At 45.4% G+C, this 13,667-nt stretch overlaps 1 protein-coding gene across 1 annotated transcript in view; it reads right to left on the bottom strand.

The window, feature by feature from the left end:
* CSNK2A2 (casein kinase 2 alpha 2) overlaps positions 1–13,667 on the bottom strand; it is an 876,327-nt gene that overhangs the window by 522,538 nt on the left and 340,122 nt on the right. The window contains exon 4 of the mRNA XM_069654499.1: positions 8,463–8,513. Within this exon, the coding sequence (XP_069510600.1) occupies positions 8,463–8,513 (51 nt within the window). The remainder of the gene's footprint in view (positions 1–8,462; positions 8,514–13,667) is intronic.

The following is a 13,667-nucleotide window of genomic DNA, read 5'->3' on the forward strand; positions in this document are numbered from 1 at the left end:
GTTTCATTTAAAATAGACCGACTCATTGCTTTCATCAACTCACCGGCTGTGTTAATTCATTTTCATCGGTTGCAGCTTTGATCCTGAGATCAAGGCTGATACCACAACTGCTGCTGCACCTCCCAAACTCTGCCACTCACCCGAGAGGGTGGCTGGTATCCTTGAAACACAAAAGGGGTTAGTCTTTTCTCTTTGGCTGGGCTTCCTTGTGCAACTTTCAAGGCCCCTTCGGAGGTAACCATCTCTCGCCAGGATGTCCAAGGTTTCTCCGTACCTCAGTTCCGTCCCTCGACCAGAACTGCTCCTTCTCGTGCATCGCCTTGCTCAGTGTGTGTCTCTGTGTTCCACCTTTTTACCATGTGAGGAGTGCCAATAGATACCAGGTGTATGCAATTAAGATCAAGTGCCTGATCTTATTAGTGGGACATGTCCAATGTATTGCATGGGTGGTACTCCTTTTAGCCTCAGAACTCTTCCTCTGCTCAGTGTGTGTAGGAAAGGGGGTGGGGAGTCTGGGAAGTTGAAAGATCCTATAAAATAGGATGGGACAGGGGTATTTGGAAAGGGGGATACACCATGTCTCAGCATCGGGCATTCCTCACCCTACTCCCCAAGGACCCCTCACCCAGGTGATCCTCCCCCACGTATCCACCTGCAGGGTCTGGATCCAAAGGCGATGGCCGTGCCTTGTCCACCTAAGCAAGGGATCCCTGGGGTTTAGGCAGTGAAACGCCCCCAGGTTTTTCACAAAACCATGTTGTCCCTGGTCGTCTAAGGGACCTGTCATCAATTGCATAAGCTTGCTGGTCGAACATTGGCAGTCCTGAGAAGCAGATGTTTGTTTTGTATCTGTGCACAGCTGCAACTGGTGTCTCTCTTGGCAGAAAGCTGATGCAACCGGGTCTCTTTACAGCACTACCTTGCCCATTCTATTTAGACTTTCTTGGTTGGCACTCTCCAATTTTTTTTTTTTTAATTATTAAGCATTTAGCGTAAATCAATAGAACTTTTTAGCTTTAAAATCCCATCAATAGTCTTTCCCACCAAGCCAAACAAATGTAGCAAACTGTGGATCCTTTGCTTTCCAGGCCTTTTGCTATACAACATTACCATTCTGTCCTTTTTTGTCCTTGTCTTTTTTGTTTGGCCATGTTTTACCAGATATTGCTTATAGCTAGTTCGGTTTCCTGATACACTAGCTTGATCAAGTAGTCTTTTTTGCATCACTTCTAGTAACACGCCCAAAGCCCTTACCGTTCTTTTATTAAGGTGGACTTACAGTGCTTCCCACCATGGATCAGTGTCCAAGCCACATGTGAGCGGCAAAGCACATTGCAGTGTCATCTCTCTCTCTGCTTTCAATTCATTGCAAAACATGGCTACATTTTTTATAATGATTCTTCATCTTTGTTACATAAGTGGCACTTATCCATTGACACACCATATTTCTTCAAGTTCTGTTTTGTCCTTAGGATGTTAAGTCTAAAGTGAAGTATGGCGCCCCTGTACTTTGGATTTACACTCTTATTCAAATAATTGGGCAGGTTTTTCAGGTAGTTGACCAGTTTAGCAGAGAGTGTATGTGATTTGGAGCCTGCCCAGATAACTTCTGTTTGAGCCCAATCGATTGCTAGCAATGATAATTTTACTTTTTTTGGGTTGTTGTGTAAGGTTTCTACACCGATTCATAGGTTCTCCATAATTTATTTACATTTGGATCTCCACAGAATCTTCACTTTGGGACTTTATCACTTTGTATTGTGGCGGACATTCAATTAGTTTAATTTTTCTGTTGGTTTTAAGAGTTTTCCATATCACCTGAACATTAAGTGAATAGAGACCCAGTTCGTGCCTAATCACTCCACTTGGTATGGAGTTTGGTAGTCCGTGTTCTTTTGCAGAATCTGGATTCCAGTACATTCTTAGACAACACTCGCCCACTTAAGTAATTGCAGGTGTGACTTTATGATTATAAAAATCAACCAAGGACAGGATTGAGAATTTTCCCAATTTTATCTTCACAATCAGTGCTTGTGATCTAAGTTGGTCCAGTTCCAAGTTAGCAATCCATGGTTTTCTCCTCCGTCTGAGCTGAACTCGGCTCCCAAATATTTCGAGCTGTTGGACACTTTAATTGGAATGTCCTGTAGGCACCACTTGAATAGTTTATAGCTTTTCAAGTGAGATTTTCTGATAATTAAAGTTTTTTTTCCCAGCGTTGATTTGTTGTTTGTCAACGTCGACATAGGCGTGTAACGCGTTGAGTTTCTTTTGAAGCCCTATAGGAGTCAAGTCCACCAACACAAGGTCACCCGCGTACAACAAGCGACTTACAGGGGACCCATTTATACATGGCGAGCAAGATCTCTCTGGCTCCTGCCATTCATTGATGTCATGAATGTAGAAATTGTATAAGATTGAAGCGAACAGGCACCCTCGTTTCAGCCCTCTTGTAGTTCTTATGCTCTGACTGAGGGTTCCTTGCTGGTCAAGTTGCACTTTTAGTTAAGTATTGGAGTGTAAAGCTAGGATGGCAGCTAATAAGTCTTGTGGGCAACCCTTTTCCCTCCGTTTATGCCACAAATCTCTTGGTTTACTAATGAAAGCAGCAGCCATGTCTATGAATGCTAGATATAATTTTGGATTATCCATTGCTGTTTTTAGTTTCAATAGATTAAGTAACAAGAGATTTAGGCCGCAGTCCACTCTGTAGTAGCCATTCTTTTAATCTCTTCAGCAGGATTCCTGCATACAATTTTCTGAGGACATCCAATAACAAAATAGGGTGATAGTTTTCGGGTTTTAGTCAATCGCCTTTTTTGAAAATTGGTATGATGATTGCAGTCTTCCAGGATTCAGGAATTTGTCTGTTGATATTGATTCTGTTGAAGAGAACGTGCCACATATCCGACCATAAGTCCGGATTTTGTTTTAGGATAGAATTCATCAACCCGTCCGGTCGCACGTGATGCATTTGCGTTTTTGATCAGATTGAAAATTTCCTGCCTAGAAAAGATCATGTCCCATGAGTTTTTGCTTGACGAATTAGGTGCCTGAATAGATTTCAGTTTTGTTCGTAAATTTCACCAAAGTGTTGGAGCTATTGTGATTCCTGAATTGGGTTCAACTGATCTTGTCCTCTTGTATTTGTCTGACTTTTTATCAGAGACCAGAAAAAGTTCGCCTTTTTGTTTTCTGTCACTTGAATCATTTTTTCAGTCTTGTTAATATAATTGTGCTCGAAGAGCCTTTACCCAATTTCAATTTTTTGCTGTCACGCTCTTTGTCTCCAATTTTTTCGCTGTAGACTCAGTCTCATTTATTGCTCTCAGTGCTTTGAATAATTGTTTTTTTCTTTTTGGCTAGCACTTGGTCTTATTGATGGAATCTTATTTGACGATTCGTGCTCTGTGTGTCTGGTATTCTGAACAAGCTCAGACACAATTCATACTCGATATCTGCGTCAGTCTTGCCTATACATTTCTTTACTGTAAATTCTAACGGAGGTATCTCTTTGGGGGAGAGAGACGTAGTCTGTTTAGTCCATTGTTTATAGTCACATTGTGTGGCCATTTCAGTTTTTTGGTATCCTTTGCATCACTTGTTCGTGGCATTGTTTGAGCACAGGTGAGAATCAATTGGATGTGATCACTCTTTGTAGTGTTCCTGATTTTCATGGATGTTATTTGTTGATAACTAACGGTTTGTTTTGAGGCAATCACTGACCACATATATAAAAGCTTGCAGTATTGAATTCAGCTCTAAGCTCATCTATATATTTCATGACTGTCGGGAGAAAGTTGTCGCCATCTTTAGCTTTGCTGTTCCAATACAAATTGAAAAAGATCTGCATGGTTTTTGTATATGCTATCGGTTGATCTTCCTGCGTTATTACAATTCGTATAAGAGATGAGGGCAACCTAGTTTGAACGATTTCTCTCTTCAGACTGTTTTTTACAATAGTCAGACCGGCCGAGGGACTCCCCCTGACACCTTTATAGGCTTTAAGTAACCACGCGTCCATCTATAAAAAGGGGTAATTTGTAACCAACATTCCTGTATACATATTACATCCACGGACAAAAGTTCTATTTATTTTTCAAAATAGATGTTTAAAGCCTCTGGAGTGCCATGAGGCGACCCGTAGGGTTCCTGTTTGTGGTCGGTCTATTGTTTTTGCTAACTCGCAAGAGTTGTTGGTAACCAATCCCACGATGCTGTGCTATGTATTTTGGTAGCTATATTGGGATGATTTGTTGCTTTTGCCAGTTCATTATCGTTTTCGGTTCCTGTTACAATGATTCGTAGGGCTCCCGGACCACGCAATATTGTTGCTGAAAATCTAATGGGTTTACTGTTTATGTCATTTTCATTCTCTTCTGCTTCACCTAGTTTTGGGGACTCTGTCCAGATATTTGCTAGTTGAACATCTATCTGAGTCTGTCATCCTTTTGAGTCACTTTGAGGTCGAAACCCAGTATCCTGAGATCTTCCGTGGCTGCTCTTATTAAAGTCATAATTGTCTTGGAGGCGAGATGTATACATAGGAGGTGAGTGAGTTTTGATTGGGAATGCCACTACTTTGATATCTTTTGTCTCAATCACTCGAAGTTGTGGCACTTAGTGTATTAGCCTCAAATTGGCCCTGTTTAGTATCAATCCATCATTTGCCTTCAGGATGCGCTCAAACATGAATTTATGTACCTTCTTTGTTTGGGGGTCAATTTTAGGAGCTGGGCGCTTGGTCTTGTTATTATCTGGTTCCGGCTTGCTTGCTGACTTTCTATTGATGAAGCAGTCTGCTTTTGAGTGTACAATCATAGCATCCAAGACTTGTCTTTGTATTGACTCACGCTTCTGTTTATTTGCCAAGCGTTCTCTTTTGGCCTGTAGCGTTACAAACGGTGTTAGCTGTTGAGCTGAGAGCTTTAGGTCTTCAGATGGGTCAACCATCCATTGACTTTCATCCTGTGGTTCCTCATTCTCTACCTCTATGATGCTTTCGTCGTCATAAGTCGATACATCCAATAGCACATCTTCCGTTCTTTTGGTGGCTTTGTTTGCTCAAACTCATTATCTATGTTGTTATTTATTAAGTACCTCGTTTTTATATTCAGCTTTGGTTCCTCAGCCACTCGCTGTCTCCGGCATTTCTTAGATGATCAACCTTGCCTTCCCCAGTTACTTTTACTGGGTCAAATACGGGAAACAATTATTTTGCTGGCTGACCAAATCGTGCAAGTTCTCTCTCAGTGGTGCTTCGGTTAGTCGACTGATTTTGTAATGTTTTCTGTGGCAGAGGTTGTGTAGTAGCAATGGGTCCCTGCGATATCTGTGACAAGGGTTGAGTTGTTGGAAGCGATCCTGGGGTGTCTTGCATCCCCAAATCAAAAATGGGCGCACTTTTAGCACTTGTGGGAAGGTTTGTGCATTTGGGATTATGCCATCGACTAACCTTGCTGGTATTAGATTGTTGATGTTCTCTGTAGCTTCACACATCGTCCGACTCTCCTTGGAGCTTATAGTGCCCTGCTTAGCTTCTGGTTTTATTAGCTCCACTATGTTGCTGAAGCCCCTCAGGAAGGTTCTTTTATCCTAGCGGGCATCCTCCATCAGGTCAATTAGCGTCTTTAAGATGACGTTTTCGGACTCTTTCTCTGGATCTTTGCTCTTTTGTGGCTTTGATATATGACTCAATACATATTAATTTCGATTGCATGAGCGCAAGTAACGTAGTCTTATCTTTATAATTCTCGTGGAGCACTTCATATAATTTAAGAAAAGGCACCAACGTTATTGTTAACATTGATCCAACTGCAGTTTGCAATTGTGCATATTGGTCCGCCAATAATTGTGTTTGATCCTTTGTCACTTGTTTGATCATCCTGGCATTTTGTTGGATCTTTGTGGCTTTTGGGGGCTTGTTTAAATTTTTGGTTTCCCAGAGTCTGCTGCTTTTGGGAACCCTTATTTCTTGAATCTTCAGTGGAGGATGATGAGGAGTCTGTCTCACTCATATCAGTTTGAATTTTTTCTGTTGAATTATCTTCAAAACGTGCTTGATTAATTTGCACTGGGTGGCAGATTTCATTTTGGGCTGTGTTTCGAGCCATGGGGACCTTCATCGCGCCCGTTTTAACTTTTTTCTGGGGAGCCATTTGCATAGTGGATTTATTTAATTTCATTTCAGCAATGGCACGTTTTTCCTTTCGGCCCTGTGGCATTTTGCTAAAAGGGGCATGGATCAGGAATTTGAACCCTCGCGGCTGGGCCTGCCCTCAGGACTTGGGCTGGCTCTGGATTCCTCCTCATCCTTCTAAAGCCCCGAACAAGGGGATTCACACTCCCCCTCGATAAGGTTAGGCAACTGACGTTGTCCCAGTACACAGTTCCGAAAGGTCAGAGAAACTGAAGGAATCTAGGACATGAGTGAAACTATTGCTTTTACAGAAGATCTGCATTGAGGTGCGCAAAACGACAATAGTATTGGTTTCTGCATTCCTTGCTCGCTGCACTCCCACTGTGACATCAGCAGTAAACGGACTTGCTGCCCGTTTGCATGCCCAAGCGTCGTGGCTTATAGGAACTGTAGTTCCTATGAATGTAGAGATGCACTAGTCTCCAAGACAGCTTCCAGTGCCCAACACTAAGGCATAAAGAGCCACCGGACAGAATGTACCCAGGGAGCCCGATATGTACCGGTTTACTGAGCCATTTAAGGATACAGGGATCCCCAACGGATTTATCTATTGCACACTGTCAATACCTGCTGACGGAGATGTTTATAGGAGAAAGCAGGCCATGCCAAAGGGAGTGGTTGAAAGATGTAGTCGTAAGCAGAAGGACTTGTATGGCTTTTGTATCTGCAGATTAATGCAGATTTCAACTTTGACTCCACTGGGGTGACAATTAAGGTGCAACCCAGTTACACTTTGCAACTAAATCACAAGCATATATCTGTGTGCAGCAAGGGTCCCTTAGGACGACTGGCCCTTGGTAGGTGGTATGCTTGCTCCTGCCCCAGTGACAGCACCCATATTGTGCCTGAAGTGAATTGGAGCGCATATATCAAAATTTGAGGGAGACATAACGCAGATCGTAAGGTTTCTGCGTGATTTAACAGATATGACCTCAATAAATGGACGTTTGTAACCACACAAATACTCCCCATACACTGCAATCTCCCAAATATCTGGAAGTAAATCATTATTTTTATTGCAAACTGAGTCGCAGTCTTCCCACATTGCTTGTTTCATTTTCTACAAATAAAGGCTTTTGGGGAGTGTTTTACCAGTTTGTCCTGAGAGTATAGTAAAAGTGGATTGTTCAGCGAGTACCTTGGCTTAAGAGTGGGCTACTCCCATATTGTTGTTTACTATTAACACTACAATTCCTGCACTGATATGCGGCGGCCAGGGTTAGAGAAGTGTCAGGTGCCTTTGTTGAATTGTGCCATTTCTAGATTTTCCTACAGGCAAGATTATTCTTAAGCTATGCCAAATGTTGAAAGGGAGCTTAAGTGGCAGGAAGAAATGGATCAACTCACTAAGGGGGCACCATTGAGGAGAAATTCGCCATAGGGTAGCTCATATCGGCATGAATGGCCAAAGAGATGCAAGCTTTAAATTAAATACAGATTGCAAATCTCTGTAGAGGACAATAAACAACCTACATGTAATGCACTGCATTTTCCCATTTGCACCAATCTATGTAGCCAATACATTTTTACTGGTGCATGGACAAACTTAATACTGTACCTTTTCAACAGTCTGCTTCCTTCGTGAGAGTAAAGCACTGACTGCTACATCTCCGCTTGTCACCCCAGAAAAGTCAGGGGGTTTACTGAGGAGTCCAATGTATGACCAAGGCATGGATTGATATCCCTGAACCTAAAGCCTCAGTCTACGAAATTATTTTAACAGCTAGTCCACTCGAGTCCATGCAATTCAGAGATCATGTTGCCTGCAGCACTCTGCTATGCAGTCTAGTCATTCAGTAGTCTTGTTCAGATCTGCATGGAGAGGTACTTGTAGTCTTAACTCTCCTATCACAGTTGTTCTCTGGCCTTCTACTATGGCCAACAATCTTGGAAAAATGTGACAGATTACAAGTCCTTTAACACAACAAGCAGCACACAAGACATAGCACAGCACAATATATCCTACGGAGCACAAATATGTTTTATACTTTGCACCCCTGCAATTGCAAACTCAAGGGCGGAATAGAAGATCTAAGTGTAGAAGAACCAAAATTGTACAAATTATGTAGTTTAAATACAATACAGGTTCTAACACAAGGGTAAAGAGGAATGTCTGCAGCAATAAAACAATAAAAAGCATTGGATATTGCCCCCAAACTAGTCCCTCCTCCAACGTGCTACTACATATATGTAAATCTCAATTCTTACATACAGACAATCCCCACCTAGTCCCTGGCCTCAAAACACTAACGCTCTGACTCACCTTAAAATCGGTGTTGTTGATGAATTCAAACACTAGGGCTGGAGTCTTGGACTGCAAGAGGAAGCATGCATTAGAGAGGCTTCCCTTACAGAAACCGATCAGCATAAGGCGCAAATAAAAAAAGCAAAAAACATCCTCCTCTTGTTATGTTTCAAATAAGCAATACATTATTTCAGCTCACAGACCCATTTTGTTGTGCTGTAAGCTTTCATTAACTCTGACTCCTGAAAACACTTGTCAATTAATTCAGTTTTAATTCACCCATGTTTAGGAATAGTCAAAGAGAACCTTCAAGGAGTTCCCCTGAAAGTGGATCATGTGTGTGAAGGGAGAGCATAGATTAGAGTGTACACATGGTTCTACTTCAAAAGGAAATCAACGGGATAGCCTCATTCTTGTGCAAGCATTGCTTGGTGGCTGAAAGGAGACTTCACGTCAAACAATTTCACCTTTACAATCAACCACATAACAGTGTTTGGACGGTTTTTCTGAAAGTAAAACCATTAAACGGAGGCAGTACAAGACTCCACTCTTCGTGTAAGGCTGTACCACCCGAGTTCAGGGTAGCGTAAACCGAGCAGCCAGGCTTATTTTAGGAGAGAGAGGGCTGTAGAATCAGTACAAACAAATTGTAATACAAATGGTCCAAAGAAACACTGAAACACTATGCATTGTAAAAATAAAATTGTTTATTTAAATACAAGTAGACCCAGATAAATCTTGGGGGAAATAAGTACTACCACAGATCATATGAACTCATTATGGAAAAACAACACTATGCTTGAAGGTACACAGACCAAAGCATATAACCTTATTTGGAACACCCAGCAGGAGTTCAAGGGAAGTCCAAACAAATAGTTACTTTAAGATTACTTTCAGGAATACCACGTAAGTAGACCCTCATCAGTCTTACCGCGAAAGAAATCACATATATAATATCAACTGGACAATATACTTTTCTGATCTAGTGAAGAACAAGTTACTTTCTTACCTGGTAACGTTCTTTCAATGGGATGGTCCGGCGACGTATTCCATATCTATGACAGGTAATGTCCACAGCTCTGCTGCTCCGGAAAATCTTTGGCGTCTGCGTCCTGCGTCGATGACGACGATGCGCCGTCCCCGAGGACCTCCTCCGACGTCACCCGATGTGATAAGTAGGATGAACGACGCCCATAGCCTCAGTTATAGTTTTTTCCCATAACGTGTGCCACCAGTTTTCTGCCTACCAGACACACAAGGCCTTGCGGAACGCAAGCTGCAATCGCAAAAGAAATTCTGCAGCGGGGAAGGCAGGGAGGGAGCGATATGGAATACGTCGTCGGACCATCCCATCGAAAGAACGTTACCAGGTAAGAAAGTAACTTGTTCTTCGAGGGGATTGGGTCCTCTGACGTATTCCATATCTATGACAGACTCCCAAAGCAGTACCAAGCAAGGAGGTGGGAAAGAATTTAGAATCCAAATTTTGCATGCCCAATCAAATTGCGGAATAGAGAACTGCCTTGCCAAAGGCCAGATCTTGCCCTCTGATGAAATCGAGGGAGTAGTGACGTACATAAGTATGTACTGAAGCCCAGGTGAATAGGAACCCCGCCTCTGCAGGGCAGTAGTCGCAGCCACTCCCCTGGTAGAATGGGCCCGCGAACCAGCCGGAGGATCCTTACCCGCCAAACGGTAACACTCCGAGATAGCTAAAATAATCCAACGAGACAAAGTCTGTTTCGTCACAGCTTGTCCCAAACGCTTTCCAGCGTAACCAATGAAAAGTTGATCGTCGATTCTGACCCGGGACATGCGCGAAATATAAAAGCTCAAAGCTCTCCTAGAATCAAGCCTATGGAGCCGCTCCTCTTCCTTACCAGGATGTGGAGGAGGATAGAACGCCGGAAGAACCACCTTCTGGCTCAAATGAAATTCCAAAAGCACCTTCGGAAGAAAAAAAGGACGAACTCTAAGGACAACCCTGTCCTTATGAAACACAGTGAAGGGTGGCTTAACTGAAAGTGCCTGTAACTCACTCACTCTGCGAGCTGAAGTAATCGCAACCAAAAACACAGTTTTCAGAGTTAACAGCCTCAATGGGCAAGAATGTAAAGGCTCAAACGGAGCACCCATAAGAAACTTAAGAACAAAGTTCAAATCCCAACCAAGCACCAGAAAAGGTGACGAAGGGAACACATTAGTGAGCCCTTTCAAAAACTGCAAAATTAAAGGAATCTTAAAATAGGAACACTCTTCAGACGAGCGCTTAAATATGGACAGCGCCGCCAGGTAACCTTTAATGGTCCCCCACTTGCAAGCCTCTGTGGGCCAAGGAAAGCAAAAAAGACAGAACCATGGAAATGTCACAATCAAAAGGATCCACGTTCTTAACTCTGCACCAGTCGCAGAAGTTTCTCCAACGGCAACGGTACAGAGACTTTGTTGCCGGCCGCCTGGCCGAGAGCAACACCTCCATCACGTCTTCAGGAAGATCCCAATACTTATACCTCAACCTTTCAGAAGCCAAGCGTGAAGGTTGAGGGATCTGACCTCTGGATGGAGAACCTGACCCACCCCCTCCCGTGAGAGCAGATCGTCTCGGTAGGGAAGACGATGTGGAGGGCATTTGGACAAGTCGAGAAGGTCCGGGTGCCACGTCCTCCAGGCCCACGCCGGAGCAATGAGGATCATCTGGGAACCAAACCTCTAACCTCTGCAGCACTTGCGGGATGACGGGGACTGGAGGAAACGCATACAGTAGTGGGAATGACCACTCCACCACGAATGCGTCTCCTAAGGCTCCTTTTGGAGGAAATTCCCACGAGCAAAACTTTTCGCACTTCCGGTTGACACTGGAGGCGAAGAGATCCACTTGAGGGGCTCCCCAAAGGGCGAAGATCTCCAGGAGAATCTCCTGAGCCAGCTCCCACTCGTGAGAGATCGTGCTCTGCCTGCTCAGAGCATCCGCCGTCTCGTTGTTGTCTCCAGCCAGATGAACAGCCGAGATCGAAACTTCCTGCTGGATGGCGCAGAACTCGAGCTGCATCACCTCCCTGCACAGCGGAAGTGACCCTGCCCCCCCCCCCTTTTTGTTGAGGTAGTGCATGGCCACCATCGGCAGAAAAGCCTTCAGGGCTAGCCTGACGGCCCTCAGCTCCAACAGATTGATATAGAGTCTGGACTCCGACGGAGACCAACGACCGCTGTCAACTAGTTGGCACAAGCTCCCCATCCCGTGAGGGATGCGTCCGTCACGATCGTCACCTCCGGCCAGGGCAGCCAAAATGGGGCCCCCTTCATCAGATTGCCCTCGACGGCTCACCACAGAAGATCCCGGGCTACCGAGGGCGGCACCTGAACAGGGTCCGACAGCCTGCCGGAGGACTGAGACCACTGGAGCTTGAGTGCCCACTGCAAAGATCTCATCCGCAGACGAGCCTCTGGCACCAGAAGAATGCAGGATGCCATAAGGCCGAGCAGTCTCAAGAACTCGGACGCTGGGAGATCCTGGGCAAATTGAAACTTGTTCACCATCAGCTGAATGTGAAGAGCCCTCACCTGAGGAGGAAAACACTGCCCCAGGGACGTGTCAAGCACTGCTCCAATGTACTGGAGCCGCTGCGTTGGTGTCAAATGGGACTTCTTTAAATTGAGGGAGAAGCCCAGCCTGTGAAGGGAGTGGCAGGCGAGGGACAGATGATCCTGGACTTTCTCGGGAGAGCTCCCCCTGATCAACCAATCGTCCAGGTAGGGGTAGACGTGAATCCCCCTTTCCTGAGATGTGCTGCCACCACCACCATGAGCTTGGTGAAAACCCTCGGGCGGAGGTCAATCCGAACGGCAGGACCCGAAACTGAAAGTGCGAGTCACCAACCGCAAACCTCAGGTACTTCTTGTGCTTGGGATGGATCGGCACATGGAAGTAAGCATCCTTGAGGTCGAGAGACACCAACCAGTCCTAAAGTTGAAGGGCCTGGAGGACTTGAGAAAGAGTCACCATCTTGAACTTGTCCTTCCTGAGGAGTTTGTTTAAACCGTGCAAGTCCATGATGGGTCTCAATCCCCCGTCTTTCTTCGAAATCAAAAAATAAGGGGAATACCATCCCTTGTTCCTCTCCGCTACAGGCACCAGTTCTATGGCGCCCTTCTCCAGCAGGACTTGAATTTCCTGCGCCAGGAGCAGATCCGGACACTTCAAAGAGAGGTTCCCTGGTGGATTGTCGTGAGGCCTCTGCCGAAAAGGAAGACAGTAGCCGTGGGTTATGATCTCCAGAACCCACACATCCGAAGTAATGGCTTGCCACTCTACAAGATGCTGCGCCAGCCTTCCCCCAACCGGCGAACCATGGGATCTGGCCTCATGACTGAGTGGTAGCGGCAGCGGCCTTGCCTGAAGGCAAAGAGGCAACTGCCCGAGCGGCCTTGGCACCTCGAGTACCTTTGTTTCCACCTCTGGCACTCTTACGATGGCCTCTGACTGCTATCTCCCCTTGCTTTATTGAAGGAGTAATAGCGAAAGAAGCCTCCCCCTCCATTGCTGTCCCCTAGGACGAAAAGGCGGAGGTTGGCGAACTGCAGCGCCCAATGACTTTGCTGCAGCTTTCGAGGTCTGCAACCTCTCAAGGCTCTCGTCAGCCTTGCTGCCAAAAAGATGTTCACCGTCAATGGGCATGTTGAGGAGCCGGGACTGCACATCAGGCGCGAATCCACACTTCTGCAACCACGCAAACCTGCGCATTACGGTGCTCGCCGCCATGGACCGGCTGACACAATCTGCCAAGTCCAAACCCGACTGAACGGCCTCACACATGGCATCCTTGCCATCCTGAACCATAGCAAGGAAACCATCCCGTTCGTCCCCTTCAGGAATATGTTCTGCCGCTAATGCAACAGTTCCACAGAGTGTGGGTGAAACGAGACAAAGCACATACGGAGTTGGCCGCCTGAAGCGCCATACCCCCGAAGAAAACACTTTCTTCGCCCAGCCGTCAAAACGTTTGTCGTCCCTATCCGGAGGGATGGTAGGATACGACGCCTGCTTTGCCGGGGCCGTAGCCGCCTGCACCACCAAACTCTCCAGAGTGGGGTGCCTGTACAAGTAGCAGGGGTCGCTACTGGCTGGACGATATTTTCGTGACAAAAACTTACCCACTGCCGGGAGACTCTCCGGAACAGTCCAAGCCGCCGCCACCCTTCTCTGCAGAGCCATATGAAACAGCA

Source organism: Ambystoma mexicanum, chromosome 1p (genome assembly GCF_040938575.1).
Source record: "Ambystoma mexicanum isolate Mex_15411 chromosome 1p, UKY_AmexF1_1, whole genome shotgun sequence".
Classification (NCBI taxonomy): Eukaryota; Metazoa; Chordata; class Amphibia; order Caudata; family Ambystomatidae; genus Ambystoma; species Ambystoma mexicanum.